Consider the following 19,564-nt stretch of genomic DNA (forward strand, 5'->3'; position numbering starts at 1 on the left):
AAGATCTGACTTGCTACCCACCCTAGGCTCTGAAGCAAAACATGGGAAGCTTTAAATTTTGCATTAAAATGAAAATTACAAGCACCATAACTTTCTTTCCACTGCATTGCTCAGAAGCTATTGAACTCCTTTTAGACATTAGCCTGGTTAACTTCCATAGTGGCTGGAAACCTGCTTAGCTAGAGGGCAAGGAGTGACCTCCCTTACAAGAAGGGCCTCTGAAATTAGAGACTCTCCTACTTCAGTTTTCACCATGACTGGCTCTATCAACCTCAGCACTACACTGAGTTTGAGGAGGTTACTTTAAAAAAAGAATAGAGGATATATTTAGAACAGAGCAATACAGCTACTGTTCTGGGAATTAGAATGTGTGGCAACTCAGAAAGGAATTACTTTTAAGTCAGAAGACTACCATTTGCTGTCAAACAGCTGAGGGGAAAAATCTGGTTGTCCTAAAACCATACAAGGGAAAAAAAGTAAAAATAGATGTTGATAAAATACTGTCCCTTCCACTTGTCCTAAAATTACAGAGAAAGTAGGCCAAATGTTTTAGAAGCTACAAACAATAGATAATGAAACAAGCATGAACTCCAGTGGCATAGAAGAATGGGGGGGGGGTTGAGGTTGCTCAGCTGTGCCATTAAGCAGAAGTTATCCTAAATAGGCCTGGCTTTAGGTAACTGAAGGTCACTAGACTTACGCTGCAGATGCATTGTAGTATTAAATGGTGCAGATCATGGATACATATATCCAATACTGATACCATGAATTGACACCAATTTCTGTAGCTAAAAAATTTCATCAGAATGTCAATTAAGTGCCTGTTCACTATTTAAGGCGCCTAAGAGAAATCGGATTTCACATTAACAAAAGAGGAGAACCAGGAGAGAAAGACAGCAAAGTCACAATCTTGGACTCCAAAGAGTAGGCACAAGGACAAGGCAGGCAGAGTACTGTATAATGTTCACCTACCAGTGGTTCTCAACCTGTGGGTCCCCAGATGATGTTGGACTAAAACTCCCATCATCCCTGAGCTCTGGCCTTCCTAGCTAGGGATAATGGAAGTTGTAGTTCAACAACATCTGGGGATCCACAGGTTGAGAAAGGCTGAAAGTGAGAAGGCCCGTGATCAGCAAATCATCAACTATGAGAATGTCTCCAGTAGTTTTGCAAAGTGGTTTCTAACAGAAGTGTTTGGAAAGTGTTCTTTCCACCACATTTTCTCCATAGAGCGCCCTGCACTTTCTAGAGCTTCAGGAACCCAAAGGGGCAGCAGGCCTCCCTGAAGCCAAGCTCTCTATGCTTTGATTAGCTCCCAGTCTATTGGACTGCTTCTACCACCATCCTGGTTCTTGCTTAAAACATTTTTTGTCTCTAGGTAAGACTTATTTCCTCATGAAGGTTATGGGAAGTGCATGATTACTTTTACCAGCCATCACAATTTACTCCAACCAAAGCACTTCGTGGGATCAGCAGTTTGGTGGGACAGTGCTGTACAACTGCTGTAAGAAAAATCAATGCTCACCTTTTTACTGGTTCCCTTTCCGCAGCTGATTTTAAGAGGCAAAAAGCAAAGCCCCACCATGTACTAAACATTGCTACAAATTTATTACAGATTTTTCTTTCAAGTACATTTTGAAAAGTAACAACCACTTTTTAAACATGTGAATACAAATTAAACACAAAATCATACACCCCGGTGGCAATGCAGTGAGTACAAAGAAGGCAGAAGGGAAGAGAAGCAGGAGTGTCGGGGGAGCAGCGAGACAGAAGCAACAGAGGAGGTCCTTTGCACTTGAAGCTGTGGCAGTGGCTACTCCAGCTACCAGCTATCCAGAGAGCTTCCAAACAGCAACAAACTGGCTCATAGCACCTCTGCTTACAAATATAGATTTTTGCTAGAAAGGGGCCAGGCTGCAAGGCCCAGTCTCTTGGGCCAGTTTGAAGGAAAGGCAGCTGTCTGCTCTGCTGTCGGGAGATAAATATTTAAGTGGAGACAATTCTGTTCTGGGGTGGGAGAGAGAGAGAAGGTGGAGGACCTGATGTCACTTTACTGAGACAGCCCTCAAGAAACTGACAGTGGGTGGCTTTTGAACTGGGCTATGTTCGCCTTGAGGAAGGGGACAAGCGCCAAAGTGGTTCTGCTCTAGCCTAAAGAGCAGAAAAGCCAGCTAAGGGATCAATGAGTCTGCCAAGATAAGGGTAACTGCTTGCCCACTGTGCAGGAGCACTGGCTCCACTCACAATGAATGACTTGTTGACATGTCAAGAGTCCCTTACTAGGCAGGGCCAGATGTTCCAATTCAAGGCTCTGACCTTTATTGAAGCAAAGGGCTTTCACACTTTGGCAAAAAGTCTTCTACAAAGAAACGGCCTGGAGCAGTGTAGTGCCCTAGGCTGCCAATGAGAATCAAGACTGCTGTGAGCAAGCACGCGGAAAGATAAGGAGCTCTCCCACTGACCCACCGAGGGCCAGAATTTTCTGACCTGTTATGAGGGAGTCAGAAGCCTGTGACGGAAGGGGGAAATACCACCCCACCTCCAAAGTTAGTTGTCATGCTCCAGAAGAGCCCCTGCCCAGCTCTAGCAAGCCCCCTCTCTGAGGAGACCTGCCAGTCCATGGTATCACAAGAGAGGCAAGCCTGGAAGCTAAGAGCTCAAAGGCTTGGCTGGCTGGCAGGGAAGGCAGGCTGGGAAGGAATTACAGCAGCTGGCATGAGGTCTTCTTGCGCCCACGTTTGGCCTGCAGGGCAGCCCGGGTAGCCATCTCAAACACTTCCCGTACTCCATCCTTTGTCTTTGCAGAACATTCCAGGTAGCCAAAAGCACTAATCCTGTTTGCCATGTCACGTCCCTCCTCTGGCTTCACTGGTTCCTGAAAGGGAAGGGCGAAACAGACAGTGAGGTTGCCTGGGATCTATCCTGGTAAGGGAAATGAGGTAGAATCTAGCAATCAAAGCTAGAGCCTAGCTATCAGAACTCCTGGCTCCTATAACACACAATACTAACTCCCTGGGACTATATTCTTTGCTGAAAACTGGTACCCAGCCCTTGCTAGGGTTGTGAAGTTGGAGGTTAGTTTATGGTATCATGCAAGCCAAGTGCTGTCTTCAGTCCAAATAGAGTGTGTTGTGAAAAGGTACTGAGAACCCCATGGAAACCAGTAGCTTTGTGCTTCGCCAAGCCCCCTTCAAAAATGAGAAGAAGGCCACAATATACCTCTCTGGATGGGCTTGTGCTTCTGCTCAGATGTAAATGGAAAGGACATAGATTCCTTTCAAGCCCCAAATGGCCATATGCATAGCTGTTTGTACCCTCCTCCTATTCTGATGGCAATACTAAATCCCAGCAAAGAATGTCAGTTGCCTCTCTGCACCTGCTTCATCTTGGCTAGCTCCCGGCGTGTATGCTCATCATTACGTAGGTCCTTCTTGTTCCCCACCAGGATGATAGGCACATTGGGGCAGAAGTGCTTCACCTCCGGAGTCCACTTCTCAGGGATGTTCTCTGTAGGGGCACAAAGTAAAACCATAAGCATAAACCTAGGAAGACCGTGGAGTTCTCAGCCACTTGTGCCCCAAAGCAAAGATTTGGGAAACTGTCTCAAGTTCCTTCAGACACCACCAGGATGAAATTTAAAGGACTTCCACCACTGTGGGTACAGGAGTGGCAAGCTCAGAAAATGGATGTGGTGCAGCCAATGTTAAAGCTGGGACATGTGTACATGAGGGGGGGGAGGCAATGGGGGGAAAGACGGAAATGAGGAGGGACAAGCGGCAGAACACTGAACGCCAGCCGTGGTGTGATGTAATACACAGCATATGACCAGCTAATCAACTGCTATGACAGTTTAACTGCTCCCATCAGCAATCTGACATCTGGGAAGAGACCAGAACCAGAGATCTACAGAAGTCTCTGCTGCTGCTTATTCAGTCAGCCCTCCCACATACTCAGGGGAGACTCACCTAAACTGTCAGGGCTGTCAATGGAGAAACACATGAGGATGACGTCTGTATCTGGGTAGGAGAGGGGTCTCAGGCGGTCATAGTCCTCTTGGCCAGCTGTATCCCAAAGGGCAAGTTCTACCTGTAGAAATGCAAATATGATAACTTAATGGGGGCAAGTCCTCAAAGTGCTCCATTAAATGAAAGCATATTCTGTGATGAGCTAGTGTCTTCCCTATTAGATCCATAAAGGTAAAGTACCCCTGACAGTTAAGTCCAGTCACGAACGACTCTGGGGTTGTGGCGCTCATCTCGCTTTACTGGCCGAGGGAGCTGATGTTTGTCCGCAGACAGTTTTTCTGGGTCATGTGGCCAGCATGACTAAGCTGCTTCTGGCAAAACTGGAGCAGCGCACGGAAACGCCGTTTACCTTCCCGCCGGAGTGGTACCTATTTATCTACTTGCACTTTGATGTGCTTTCGGACTGCTAGGTTGTCAGGAGCTTAGACCGAGCAACAGGAACTCACCCCGCCGCGGGAATTCGAACCACCGACCTTCCCATCGGCAAGCCCTAGGCTCAGTGGCTTACACCACAGCACCACCCGCGTCTGTAATGAATGTGATTCTGTAATGAATCACAACCAAAGTGGAAAGATGCTGGTATTCTTGTAATTCAATGAGAAAAGCATACTCCAAACTCTACTCCCTGTTACCACCAAGAAATGCAGTTCCAAAAGAACCACCTGTTCTTTCTGCAGCTATTCTTCATTTCTCTCAAATCAATTCCTCTCTGCTCTTGGGAGTGGGGAGAGGAAGAGGGCTATTTCACACATTACACTGACCAACTCAGAGAAGGAGGCCAAATGCCCCAGACAATATATAAATATATATAGTGGGCAAGCAGCTGGCCTCCAATTTGGGCTCAGCACAGGAGCTTGCAGCAGGACCCCAGCTGGGCATCAGAGAAATGGAAAAAGTAGAATGGTTCATAATGCTCTACAAAATACGCAGACTCTTCTGCTGCTGTGCTGCTGTGTGAGTCAGGTGGCTCTTCCAGAAGCTGCTGCTCTTTTGCTGAAGTGCTACCGCGTGAGCCAACTGACTTGCACCATAGCATAGTAGCAAAAAAACACACCAGCCAGCCAGATGGTGGAGATATCAGGCCCTATCATTGCGCCAGGCATCTGCCCAGCCCGGCCGGCTCCCAACATCAGTATTACCTGCTTTCCATCCACCTCAATGTCAGCCACATAGTTCTCAAAGACGGTGGGGACGTAGACCTCTGGGAATTGGTCCTTGCTGAAGACGATGAGGAGGCAGGTCTTTCCACATGCTCCATCTCCTACAATGACAAGTTTCTTGCGTATGGCAGCCATCTCTCCTGAAGGAAGAAAAGCAGCACCCTCTTAGCAATTGGGGGTGGGTGAGGGCTTCCTGACTCCCACACAATCGGACCTCAGCCGTGCCGGTAATTCGGGTTGATACGGGGGTAATTAGCCCTGGCAGACTCCCTAGGGTGGGGGAGGACTGTCTCGTAGACCCGCAGATCGTCCAAGAGTTGTCAGCTGGCATCAAGGTGCAAGCGGCAAGGACACTGGGTCCCAGAGCACGCCACGGCTGGCACTCTCCAAAGTCACTCTCATAAGCCGGAAATATCTGTTTCATAAAATAATTGGGTTTGGACAATAAACAGACATAGTCTGGACCGAAGAAGATTGAGAAAAAATCTGCAGAATTGCACAGTCCCTGGTGTTTAAGCTCAGACTTCCAATAGATTCTCATCATGGTGTTTGGATTTACGGAGGTGACTGGTACGTTCTTTTTTCTTCTCTATACCTACAATTGTTTTTCTATGCCAAGCCTCATTAAGAAACCTATTTTTTTTAAAAAACGGAGTACAGATGGACTTCTATTTATAATTTAAGTATTCAGCTGCGCAGCTTTTTTCTTCTTGATAAAGATAAAAAAACTTGATAAAGATAAAAAAAGAAACAAGATGGCGCTTGTTAGTATGACGCAGCACGGAAAAATGAGAATTCCTCCCTTTTTCGAGGGAAGTGGGAAATACTTGCTAGCTTACTTTATAATGACTTGAGATAACAATTTGGGACAACGTACAGTGCATCTGTTTGCAGAATTTCTTCATTATGAGCGAGAAAGAAGGCTAAGTTGATGTCTAGCAACCCCCCTTCTAGGGCCCGGGGGGGTGGTCTCCAGGAAAGCTGATCGATTGCCAAATGACCTACATCTGTGGAATACAGTTCATTTACATTTCAATATTGCAAACAGTATGTATCAGGGAACTGCCATCAGTGCCAGAGGGAGAGAGCAAAAGCCAGAGGGATTCCAGAGAGCGTCCAGGGATCGGGAGAAGCAGCCCATCTTCTGGGGAAGAGAATCAGCGTAGCACCAGTGGAGAAGGGGGGCAGATGGGGGAAGTGGCGAGGCGGTCTCATGACTCCTTGCCGGGGACCAGCGGGGAGAATAGGGGTCCTCCGTTGCCTACGCCCTCCTTGCACAGAAGGCTTTCGCGCAGAGAGAGTAGGAGGAGACTAGGCGTCAAAGAGCTTCTTTGCTGGAAGAAGTTTAAGAAACGCCCACTGACGGATTCTGCTAGCAATTGAGCCAGCCACGGGTGAGTGGCTGTCTGGACAGAAAAGGTTCACTTTGGCAACCCAGCCAGGTGTTTGCACCCAGCCAGGGAGATAGGCACCTGCTTACGCATGAGCAACCCCTAGAACCATCACAGTATGCTTAACAACTTAACATTGGGAATTTATTGTGAACAGTAACAATTTAACAATTTGGGAGTTACTGCGTCATTAAACTACAAACGACAGGCTTGGACAACAGCCTGGATTGGAAGATTGGAATGAAGTCAGGAAAAGCTGCGCTGGCAAATTGACAGTTGAAAAAATATATATACACAAATAAAACTGTACCCGATGGATGAAAGGATATATCTCTGACATGACTGCGAATCGCACAGCCAGGGACAGGGAACTTTAAAGTGTTAAGATCGGAATGTGGAAATATGAGAACAGGAAGAAGGCAGAAATGAAAATACTGGAGATATACTTTAGAGGTCCAGAGTAGGGGAAGCCCAAAAAATTAATAATTAATAAGTTGGATTGTAATTTGGCTGTTTTTATTTTATTATTTTTAATTGGATTATGATTTGATGGATTTAATTGGATGTTCTTATTGGAAAACTAATAAAAATGATTGTGTGTGTGTGTGTGTACACACACACACACACACACACAATATATATATATTGGAGATGGGCTTTACCTTCACTCATGACCCAATACATTAGAAAGCCCCTCAAGCAGAGACTCCATGCCACCAACAAATCTTTCTTGCCTCTGGGTTGGCAGCTGGAAGGGCCAACTGGTACTCCTCACAGGAACCATATTTGGGCTCATGAAGCCTTCATTTGTTGATCCCTACAATGCAGATGGATCAGGCCTACAAAACTTCCAAGTGAATTTTGAGGAACAAAATCAGGGGGATCAGAGATCACCAGTGTTTGAAACTCTCCATTCACAAGTCACATTCTGGTCATTTCCTTTGTGCCTGAGCCAGTCTGTGAGAACTTCTTTCTTTTACGACCTCAGTGCAACCTAAGCCCTGCCCTCCCTGCTTGCTTCGAAAAGACTTCTTGGGTATTGGATCTTCCTGGTTTTTATGTAGGATGAGAACAAAACCACTAAGTAACAGAATACAAATGGAATCTGCAGCCTGGGAGAACAACAAATGCACTTCTAAAACAGACTGGAGAGTACCATTTGATGCATCAATATTAGAATCATAGAATCTTAGGAGTTGGAAGGGACTTCAAGGGTCATCTAGTCCAACCTCCTGTAATGCACAAATCTCAGCTAGAGCATCCATGACACATGGCCATCCAATCTCTGTTTAAAGCCCTCCAAGGAAGGAGAGTCCCCCACCTCTCTTGGGAGTCTGTTCCACTGACAAACAGCTCTTACTGTCAGAAAGCTTTCCCAAATGTTTAGTCAGAATCTCCTTTCTTGTAACTTGAAGCCATTGCCTCAAGTCCTACCCACAAAAGCAGGAGACAAGCATGCTCCCTCTTCCATGTGATAGCCCTTACAATATTTGAAGATGGCTATCATATCTCCTCTCAGTCTCCTCTTCCAGGCAAAACACACCCAGCTCCTTCAACCGTTCCTCATCAGTTTTAGTCTACAGACCCTTGATCATCTTGGTTGCCCTCCTCTGCACACGTTCCAGCTTGTCAACATTCTTCTTAAATTATGGTGCCCAGAATTGGACACAGTATTCCAGGTGTTTGTCTGACCAAGGCAGAATAGAGGGACTATTACTTCCCTTGATCTGGACACTATACTTTTGTTGATGCCGCCTAGAACAGCGTTAGTTTTTTTTGCTGCTGTATCATGATAAGCTAGTGGCCCACAAAGACCCCTAGATCCTTTTCACATGTACTGCTAGTAAGTCAGGTGAAACCCCCAACCCATCCTATTATTTGTGCAGCTGGTTTTTCCTGCCTAGGTGCAGAAACTGACATTTATCCCTACTGAAATTCATTTTGTTAGCTTGCGCCCAGTTCTCCAATCTGTTAAGGTCATTTTGAATTTTTTTTGTATAATTTTTTTTAATTACAATGATCCAAAAGAGCCACATTATCACAATACAAAATTACAATACAATTAAATAGCCAACTATTCAAATACCAAATTAAACAATTTTGGGTGACTTCCCGTGTGCTAGATTTCAGGGTACAAAGTTTTTATTTCTTTCTGCTTCCATAATCTTGATTATTCCAATTACAACAGTTCTGATCTTGATCCTTTATTTAACACCCACGGGTTTCATGACTTTCATTCGTAATTGCATATTTAATAAATTTTATTTCTGCAAGAGAAATTTATGTCCTGTAAATTTCTGTGTGAGATGTTTATTTTCCCTTTGTTTCTTCATTCTTCCTGTTATAATCCAACATATACAGCTCTCTGCTTCCACTTTTTCACACTCTCTCTGCTCTGCTCACAAGGGCAGCATTTTTTTATCAAAGTCTAACAAAAGGTCTGACCGTCCCACCATAGCCCCGGGCAGTTCTCCACTTATCTTTCTCATCCAATACTCAGCGGCTAACGATCTGGTGTCCCACCAAAGCTATGGTAGATCTTCAAAAGCGATTCAATGGAAACTCAGTGCTTTAAATCCTATCAATATTCTCAGACAGTTCCATATATTTTGTAATAATCCATAAATATTATCTTGTTATCAGTGATTTCCTCTTCCTTTTTCTCACTCCATTAACTCTCAGGGGGAGGTTTGCTGAATCAATAAAGCAGCAAACATGGTATATAAAGAAAGGGTAAAGGCTCCCCTCCCCCAACATACCACACTTAGCTATGTTGAAAATCTCTCCAGATCAAAACATTGCGACTCAGTGGCTGATTCAGCAGATTATCTTGTCCCGTTAATCCAGTACACGCCTGCAAATTAAATCCAATTTCTTTCTTAGTAATAAACAGAAAAACCCCTGCCCTTAATGGCTGTGTCAGAGGGTTACCGATAAGCGAATTGCTTTGCACTCAGGTCCTCCCGCCTCCCGTCTCCGTGTTGGGACGAGAGCCAGGTATCAGACAATCTGCAAGTGGTGCTCACCCCCCTGATTGGGGGGGGGGGGCTTGCAAGGACAATTACCCTTATTCATCCTTGTTTACGATCTGCTACCAATCTCTGCTAATGCGGGAGCTGCCTCCGTTATGGCAGGAAGCACCAGAAGTCAAGGTCATTTTGAATTTTGATTCTGTCTTCTGCGACATTAGCTACCCCTCCCAGTCTGGTGTCATCTGCAAATTGGATGAGCATCCCCCCCAATTCCTTCATCCATGCCATTTATAGAGATGCTAAAGAACAACAGGACCAGGACGGAACCCTGCAGCACCCCACTTTTCACTTTTTTCCAGGATGAGGAACTGTTAATGAGTACTCTTTGGGTTCAGTCAACCAGCTACAAATTCACCTAACAGTTACCTCGTTCAAACCACATTTTACCAGCTTTCTCGTGAGAATATTATGGGGGACCTTTGTCAAAAGTCTTACTGAAATCAATATGCACTATGTCCACAGCATTTCCCTGATCCACCAAGTTTGTAATTCCATCCATAAAAATAAATCATATTGGTCTGGCATGACTTATTTTTGAGAAACCCATGCTGGGTCTTAGTAATCACAGCATCCTTTTCTAAATGCTTACAGACCGACTGTTGAATTATTTGTTCTAGGACCTTCCCTGGTATTGATGTCAAGCTCAGTGGTTGGTAGTTACCTATGTCTTCTTTCCCCCTTTTTGAAGATGGGGGACACCATTTGCCCGCCTCCAGTCTGTAGTGACATCACCTGTTCTCCAAGAATTCTCAAAGACAACGGACCAAGGCTCTGAAATTACACCCGCAAGCTCCTTTAGTACCCTTGGATGCAGCTAATCAGGCCCTGGATATTTGAACTCATTTAAAGCAGTTGGGTGTTCGCTTACTACCTCTCTTCCTATCTTGGGCTGCAGCTCCCGCCTTACATCGTTTATTCTGTTATCATCAGGCTGGGCATCACTTTCCTTTTGGGTGAAGACAGAGGCAAAGTAGGTGTTGAGTAGTTAGTTCTGCCTTCTTCTCTGTCACCTAATAGCATTTCTCAGTCTTCTCCACACAGAGAAGCTTCCACTTACTTGTTCTTCCACCAATTTCAGACATAGCCAAAGAAACCTTTTTTTAACATTATTTTTAACTTCTCTTGCAAGCCTGAGCTCGTTCTGAGCTTGAGCCAGCCTAACTGAAGAGTAGCCGTCTCCCTTGGGTTATTCTTCTGGGCTATCCCCAGACAAGGGTGTGGTGGCAGCATCTACCCTTCTGTTGTGTTTTGTCCTGAAAAATAAAAGTAATTTGGCCCACCTCTCTCTCTCAGCCTGGTCCTGCTGGACGGGAGGACAGGTGAGGAAGGTGGGGACGTGGGCCAACAGACCACCATTAAGGTTGGTGGTTTATCAATTTGTGATTCCAGATATTCCTACACATTTATGATATTCCTGATGTTACTCTGAATTAGGCAGCTGGGGAAAAAGTCAGCCTGGTCTTTATTACAGTCTGTTATTACGGCCTGGTCTGTATTACGGTTTGGATAATTTTTTTCATCCTTTCGGCTAAAATATAGGTGTAGAGTTTATAGTCGTCGTCGTTCAACAATGAAATAGGCCTATAATTGGCTATTGACAGCTGGTCTGTTCCCTGTTTTGGGATCAGTGTGATGTAACTTTCCTTCCATGATTCAGGCATTATGCCATATTCTAGGATGTTGTTCATTGTTGTTTTCAAGGGTTTGAACAATACCTCTTCTAATTTTTTAATAGTAAATTGCAGGGAGGCCATCAGGCCCCGGTGTTTTTCCTGATTTGGAATGCTTAATTGCCTGTTGGACTTCAAAAACTGATTGGGTCATTCAGAATTTTGTTTTGTTCTTTAGAAATTTTGGGGAAATTATTTTGGCCCAGGTATTCTTTTATCTCTGCCTTATACTCTCAATCTGGTCCTGCTAGCTAGAGATCATGGGAGTTGTAGGCCAAAAACATCTGGAGGGCCAAAGTTAAGGAAGTCTGCCCTTTACTCTCAATCTGCTTTTCATGCTCCAGGTCATGGATTTCTTCACATGTGAACACATCCTTTATATATAATGCTACACCTTCTCCCTTCCTGTTTGGTCTATTCCTTTTGAATAGGTTATACCCCTCAATTCCTACATTTCAGTCATGAGTCTCATCCCACCAGGTTTCAGTAATGCCTACCAGGTCATATTTGCCACCTTGTACTAAAAGCTCCAATTTCCCATACTCTGTGCATTGGTGTAGAGACAAAGTATGGATACACAACTTTTCCAAAAGTGAGATCAAGGCTGAATTTAGGAGATTCGCATGACTGTGCGTATGCACACTCTGTAGAAGGATCTTTATCATTTTGAAGTTTACTTGATGCCCTTCTAAAATAAACGGGAACTGCTTTGTTTTGGAACGTGAAGTAGTCAATGGCAACTGGCTAAATTTGTTTTTGGGGGCTTAGTTTTACTACTTACATCTAGACACCAAGCATAGATGCTGAAATACTAATCACAGTCAACCTTTAGTCAAAAGATCTAGGATGGTATTCAACTTTTACTCGGAGTAGGCCCACTGAAATTAATGGGCCTAACTTAGTCATGTTCATTAATTTTAACAGGTTTAGTCGGATGTCAGGGAACTGCCATCGGAGGAGCAGGAGGTGAAAGGGCTCACAGAGGGTGAGAGAGACCATTCAGCTGAGGAGGGAACCAGCAGGGGGAGAGGTGGAGTTCCAAGGGAAAGTGAGTCGGAGGGAGGGCTCAGAGACACTTCCAGCGAAAATAGTGGGGAGGTTTCAGGACCTCCCATAGGGACACCTACTCCTCGCCGGAAACTGTCACGCCGAGAGTCCAGAAGACGCGTTTCCGTTAAGGAGCTTTTATGCTGGAAGAAGTTCCGTAAACGCCCACTGTCCGATTCTACGAGCGACTGATGGAGCCATGCTTAAGGAGCTCCGTCACAGACAGAGGTTTGTGGACTTAGCCAAACTCTGAGGGACTAGGATTTTACGCACAAGCAGCTCACCATCCCATCACATCTGAGTAAAATTTTGTTGACCACACATATTCTAAAAGGATAAAGATGTCTGCTCCCTTGTCACTGCATTAAGAGTACAATGATTCACTATAAGCTACAACTATTAACACACAATATTGAAAACTGCCCTACTGATGCTGTTTATGAAATGGGACCAAATGAGCTAGTTGGCTCTTCTTCTAGTTTGACTCATAAGATCCAGAATAGAAGCCTTTTTCTCTAGGAAAAAAACACACCACTGCCCAGTTCTGAAACATGGTACTGGGGATTCATAGCCAAGTCTAGCTTAGCTGGAAGCCTGCATGCTGTTTTCAAAAGCCAGAATGCTTTTATGCCAGAACTTGGGGTTACGATGGGAGGAACAGAATACTCTGGTGGCTAATTAGTTTGGATGTACACTGAGAGGATATATAAAGCTAGACAAGTTACACCCATATCTGTAGTTCTAAGCAAACTTCCTGCTTCAAAAAGAAAAGAAAAAGGGCTCAGTCTGCTTGGCCAAGATTTAATGTCTGCTTTCTTAAAAGGGTTTTAAGGCAAGAATTAACCAACCAAATTAAACTCTAGATTAATCGTCTTGAGAGATTTCTTGTAAGGGTATCCTCCATTACAGCTATGAATGTCAGACTTTCTATCTCCCGTAGTTTAGAATCCCCTTTAATGGGAAGACATCTCACAACAAAGATTCTCCGGTAGAAAATAAAGAAGAGAGAGCTTCTGAATAACCTTTCCTTAATGCAAACTTCCAATCAGCAGAATAGAAAATCTAGCTGAAAAGATGTCCTGAAACTAAACTGTAAGGAACAAGTTATTCTCATCTAACACATGATTAAGGCCAGTATCCTCAAGTGACTCAGCAAGTTGGAAAACAAATTTACTGTGATTTAAGCAATGAGTGTTTTAAGAGGGACGCGGGTGGCGCTGTGGGTTAAACCATAGAGTCTAAGACCTGCCGATCAGAAGGTTGGCGGTTCGAATCCGCGCGACGGGGTGAGCTCCCATTGCTCAGTCCCTGCTCCTGCCAACCTAGCAGTTCGAAAGCACATCCAAGAGCAAGTAGAAAAATAGGTACCGCTCTGGCGGGAAGGTAAACGGCATCTCCGTGCGCTGCTCTGGTTCGCCAGAAGCGGCTTAGTCATGCTGGCCACATGACCCGGAAGCTGTACGCCGGCTCCCTTGGCCAATAAAGCGAGATGAGCGCCGCAACCCCAGAGTCATCCGTGACTGAACCTAATGGTCAGGGGTCCCTTTACCTTTAAGCAAGGAGTGGGGGAGACAGAAAAGAAAAACTTGCATCTTTGAGTCATCCAAAGTACTTCTGGAATTGTAGTTCAGAGAACGAGGCTGCCCCACAGCAATGACATTTGGACAACAATCAAACTTGCTGCTCCCACTGCAATGCAGCCTTCTTCATTCGATAAACTACTTGTTTCTTTAAATGCCACAAGAATATAGAACATACCCTCCCTACAGAAAAGTAGGAGCCCAGGATCAAACATAAACTATTAATTGATCTTAAAGAAGGAGGGGGATTTTCCCTGCCAGATTTGAAACTCAACTACGAGGCGTCCTGACTCTCCTGGATCAGGAAATGGTGTATACTACAAAATACTGACCTTTTAGATCTGGATGGGTATGACAACCGCTATGGCTGGCATGCCTACTTAGGTTACGACAAGGTCAAGGTACACAAAAGCTTTGTAAACCATGTTATAAGGAAGCCTCTACGTATGGTTTGGGCAAAATACAAAGGTCTGCTTGAACCCAAAACCCCATGGTGGATATCTCCTATAGAAGCATTGGCAGTAAAGAAGAAAAAGATGAAAGGGAATTGGCCAACATACAAAGTATTGTTAAAAGAGGAAGAAAATCAGCTGAAGCCAAAAGATTTTGAAGAAATTAGGGTATACCTGTCAGATTGGTTACAATATCACCAACTCCATGAGATATTTAAATTTGAAAAATGAAATGGTGTCGCGACAGAGCCCTCCAGACTGGAAAAAGAACAGATTAACTCCAAAGGAAAAACCCTCTCTAAAACGTATACGCATAAACGTATAGGTAAAATCAGTAATGGTTACATGGGCTCAAGATTTTGTTTGTTTTTTTATAAATATTTATTGAAATTTTCAAAAAATAAAGAAAAAACAAAACAAAAAAACAATTAAAAACACATAAAATTTACATTTCTTACTATCAATAACCAATTTCCTTGACTTCCCCACACCTCCCCTTCTTGTATTCCAGTTCCAATTTTTAGCTCAGCAAGTTCTTGTCCCCAAACTTTACCTTATTTTCTTTAATTCATTTTAATTAACCAATTTTAACTTATAAACCTCAATCTTTATACATCAGTACTTATTCTTAAAAATCTTTTTCTAAGGTCGACCCCAATTCCCTTCCACGAATTCCCCATTTTTATATTAGTAGCAAAACAAAATTAGATGAAACAGAATATAATTGTACACCCTTTGGATTCCCAAAGCCCCACCCCCCCTTTCCCGGTTTCGAACCCCAACAAAAGTCCATCAGTCCATCTGCTGTCAGCCTGGCGACCTCACGTCCGAGGCTCTTAATTCTCTCTCAATTCCTCTCTGCCGGTTTTTTTGATAGTCCTTTATATTAAACACCAAATCTCGAAGAAGCTCTGTCCCAATAAGGTCCATATTTCTTCCAGCCAGGCATCCATATTTAAAAGTGGAGCCAAAATCTTGTTTCTTGCTTCTCTTAGGTCCAAATGTCCCAAAAGCTCCAGTTTCCACTTTAGCCAGGTTTGTATTCCATAGGTCTTCAGATCTCCACATAAGGAGATCTCTCCATTCTCCATTCTTCAATTCAAACCAGATTTTCATCATCCTGATCTTATTTTCCTTTGTATCCATCTTAACCGGCCTCTGGCTCTCCTCAATCATCTGTGGCATTATAGCTCCTCCTTCCTTTTCCTTCAAATCATCATGTTTCTCTTTCATCACATTCTCAAATTTCTCAGATTTCTTTTCTTGTTCAGCTGCAGAAATTTTTAGTTCAACTGCAAAACTTTTTTGAGCTGCAAAGACTTGAGTCAAGTCCCTCCCAGGCTCAGTAACTTTATTTACTGTTCCATTCAATATTGTAACATTTGTGGCCAAAACATCGCTCTGTTCCTGCAACTTTCCCAAGAGAAAAAAAGTCCTCTCCAGTTCAGCCAGTGTTTTTCCACTTACAGCCATTTTTGTAATGTCCTGAACCCCCTCTAGAGGGATTCTGGTTTCTTAGTATCTTCCAGTTCCAACCCAAAAGTCAAGTTAGCCTTTTCTTTTTTATTTTTAACAATTTGTTACCAAATTGTAACAAATGTAACCAGCAAAGACAACAGGAACAAAGTTCTCCTTTTCCCCCAACTTTGATAGCTAGTTTTGACAGCTGTCAAAGTCTTCTATATCTCTTCCGCAGGCTCTCTCACCGATCGCTCCCGGGTCTGGGGGGAGGGGTGACAATTCCGCTCTCAATATTAGCTCTTATCCTCCAGCACAATCACATATATTGCCAAAACGTGGAATTAATTGCTTTTATCCACAAAAGAGAAAGGTGTTCTCTCAACCTTAGTTATAAAATCCTTGCTTTAAGATGTTTACAAGGCGGGTAGGCGGACTTCCTCTTTGCACCTTACCCGGTCGTACCTAATTCCCCCCCCAAAAATTTCTCTTTTTAAGTCCAATTTCCGTATTTCTCATGGGTTGTTACTTTTAGTCCAAATGTTCAGAGAAAGAAGTCAGCGCTCTCCGTCCATGGCATGCGGCTTCACTCAGTAGGGGAAGCAATTGACTCACAGCACCGCACCGCTCTCCGTCCCCCGTTCCGGAGCCTTTAAAAAGGCTCCTTCGCGGGTCGGGGGGGCGCAAATGGTGCCCGCCGAGTCACCAGGTCCACAGGCTTCAACGCCTGTGGTTTCTGAGGGTCCCCGCGTCGCCAGGACCCAACCCCTACTAAGCTGATTCCCTCCGGAGCTCGGAGGGAATCCGCCATTAGGCGATGGCGCTAACCCGGAAGTCCATGGGCTCAAGATTTTGGTTACAACATCCCAATGGATGCTTGGGGGAAACTATGGAGGTAGAGATGAGGTTCACCGCAGATTATGTATTGAAAGAAAATTTTCTGAAAATGCCATCAAAACTATCGAAAATGTATAAAAATACCTCAAGTAAATGTTGGAGATGTGGGAAGGTACAATGCTACATATGTGGTGGAACTGTAAGAAAATAAAGGAATTTAGGAGGTAATCTATAACAAGCTCAAAAACATGTTTAAGATCTCTTTTATAAAAAAGCCGGAAGCTTTCCTCTTGGGGATACTAGGTTCAGACATACCTAAAAAAACAAGGACAATATTATTGTACACTACGGTAGCTGCAAGAATATTAATCACTTCAAACTGGAAAGGGGACACAATTCCAACCAAACTGGAGTGGCAAAGCAAACTGCTAGAATACACTGAGCTGGCAAAAATGACAGGGAAATTGGGAGGACATACTAAACAACATTTATCAAAGAATGGGACATGTACAAAATATACTTTAAGGAACATCGTAATAATATGACGTCAATAGCAGGCCTTGAATGACTTCTGTGGTATAATAGGAACTTATAGAATAAGTCATTAATGAAAATCAATAAAAGAAAACGGAAAGTGAGCTCAAAGAAATAGGTGGTAGATGCATGATAGAGTGACGGGAAGTCATTATAGATGTAATAAGAATTTAATGTGATATGATGTAGCATTTTCTATTGTTATTTCTGGATGAATTCAACAAAAGAAAAGTAAAGTAGGAACAATCATCTCAGACATGGAATAAAACACTTTCTCCAAATTCCCTTGAAATTTCTGACATGAAAGCTCATGACTCAAGAGAAGTACAAGTGATAACTGACCATAGAAATCAATAGAGAAATCCAAGTTTTCATTATTACAGTGCTGGGAAACTTTCTGTCTACCTGCCCTCTAATAAAGGACACAAGTTTGCAAATCTGAAAAATTTGCATGACAAATATGTTTGACAAATTTGCTAGTGCTTCCTATGCTAGAAGGCAAAAAATTAAACTGTTCAATATTATTCCCATATGATGGTCAAGAGCTAAAGTTGAGAGAGGTGATGCTCACAATTTACTCCAGTGTCATCCCTTGAATGCAAGAGGGGATAACTGGACTGAGGGCCCAGGAAAAAACACAAGAGGAAATTAGTTTTTTTCCCCATTCTGCATCCCCCTCTGTAGAACCACTTCTTGTTTGTCTTATAGGGGTGCTTATGAATCATCTCTCTAAATATATGAATGTCTTCTGATTCTGTGTAATTATGCCTACCTTTTAAGATCAAATAGCAAAATCTTTTCATTACCATGTGGGTCTAAATTTCAAATTTTTTTTTTATTTTCCAACTAGCAAGAACTAAGATACCTCTTAGGGTCTTACAGCTTCATGACCAAAACTTGTGTATCAGTATCTAACTTCTGCCTTAAATTATTTACTCCTCCAAAAATAAAGGGGAATGTGTTTTTATGGGTTAAAAAAGCTATGTTAATAATACACCCAATATCAGTTTTGGAGGAAGCAGCAGCTGATAATGACATCCTATAAAATAGATGACTGTTAGTATTCTTGTATTTAGACTAAAGCAAGACAATTGCAAGCACCATTCCATCAAAGTGGAAGGACAATTAATGTACTGTACATTGAAGAGGTGATACTTGGGCAGCGATCCAGCAAGGAATACTTGAATATAAGCTTTTGAATTTAACAGGACTTACTTCTGAGTAGACATGCACGCCACTTTTCCATCAAGACTAAGAACCACCTGTGACTTTTATCATAGGTTTGACCTCCGGTCCTACATGGTGCCCACCTGCCACCCAGAGGAGCACAGGCGCACGGAGGCCTTGCACGCCGACCCACTTCAAGTTGCTGTAATTCGCCCCAAGTCCGTGATTTAAAAGTACAAGCGATTACAGCCAAGACCAGGCTGCAGGCGAGACCGGCCTTTGCCGCGCCCAACCGGGGGGGGGGCGCTCGGGCAGCTCCGTGTTTGTGCCCCCCCCAGCCATGGATGGCGGCCGCACATGCGCAAGGGGCTCCGAAAGCCCCCTCGGCCTCCGCCCCCGAACCCTTCCCCGCGAAGCCGCCCAATCAGGCGCGCTTCCTCCCCCTGCGCCGCCGCGACCCCGCCCAGCAGCCAACCGTCTTCTGGCTTCGCGCATGCGCCGCACATGCGCCTCTCGACCCCCCCCCCAAACTTTTCACCCAGAGCTTTTTCGTGAGGCTAAAGCCCCTCCGTTTTGAAGGAAGCGAGGCCCAGTCGCCACGAGGGCCGCTGCGTCCCGTCCCGCCGTCGTAGGAACTTCCCTCTTACCCGCTTCTCTCGGCGGCCTCCACTGCCGGCTCCGCCCGGCTCACTCGCCGCCGCCCGGACTCTCCTCAGCAGCCCCTCGCAGGCCCCACCCACTTCGGGATTGACAGAAGCCACCGCCCAATCGCGTAACTCCGTACTGACATCGAGGCCGTCGCTGTCTTATAAAAGGCGGCTGAGACTTCCCTTCCGTCGGATTGACAGAATGATGCGGCCAATGGAAGAGCGTCATTCGTGCCAAACGAGAGGTTGGTCGCGTCATCGGGCGCTGTCCGATTCCGGAACGGGAGAACACGGCGGCCAATCGCCGCCCACCCACAGAATTGCCTGATAGGCAGGTTGAACTGACCAATCGCGCTCGACACAAGTGAACATTGCTCCTATTGCCGACGGAGGCCGGGATTTCCACCTCAGCCTCGTTGACGAGTGGCAGCCTGCGCCGCTAATGGGAGCCCGCCGTGAACCAAGGCGCCCTTGTGATTTCCCGGCCAGGGCGGGCCAAACGCCCACCCGGTGACATCAGGGTCAGCGGCCACCAATGGCGGCTTTCCCGACGAAGGCCCGCCC

At 44.6% G+C, this 19,564-nt stretch overlaps 1 protein-coding gene across 2 annotated transcripts; it reads right to left on the reverse strand.

Moving 5' to 3' along the window:
• Positions 1-1,589: 1,589 nt before the first annotated feature.
• On the reverse strand, positions 1,590-19,211 carry LOC128405296 (transforming protein RhoA-like). 2 transcript variants are annotated; one of them, XM_053371798.1, is made up of 5 exons: positions 19,001-19,211; positions 5,165-5,325; positions 3,966-4,086; positions 3,377-3,507; positions 1,590-2,875 (listed from the first exon to the last, which is right to left on the reverse strand). In XM_053371798.1, the coding sequence occupies exons 2-5, from the start codon at positions 5,318-5,320 to the stop codon at positions 2,702-2,704; spliced, it is 582 nt and encodes a 193-aa protein (XP_053227773.1). In that variant the 5' UTR covers positions 5,321-5,325; positions 19,001-19,211; the 3' UTR covers positions 1,590-2,701. The 2 variants fall into 2 exon arrangements, with proteins under 2 accessions (XP_053227773.1, XP_053227772.1); XM_053371797.1 differs by lacking the exon at positions 19,001-19,211 and adding an exon at positions 18,402-18,557.
• Between the last annotated feature and the right edge of the window lie 353 nt (positions 19,212-19,564).

The sequence above is a fragment of the Podarcis raffonei genome, chromosome 17 (assembly GCF_027172205.1).
Source record: "Podarcis raffonei isolate rPodRaf1 chromosome 17, rPodRaf1.pri, whole genome shotgun sequence".
NCBI classification, from domain to species: Eukaryota; Metazoa; Chordata; class Lepidosauria; order Squamata; family Lacertidae; genus Podarcis; species Podarcis raffonei.

Coding starts and splice junctions, on each gene's coding strand:
- LOC128405296 (XM_053371797.1), bottom strand. CDS start 18,432: ATGGAAAAGTGGCGTGCATGTCTACTCAGAA. Junction 4,087..5,164: donor TTGAGGTGGATGGAAAGCAG/GTAATACTGATG, acceptor GCATTTCTACAG/GTAGAACTTGCCCTTTGGGA. Junction 2,876..3,376: donor AGCTAGCCAAGATGAAGCAG/GTGCAGAGAGGC, acceptor CTTCCCTTTCAG/GAACCAGTGAAGCCAGAGGA.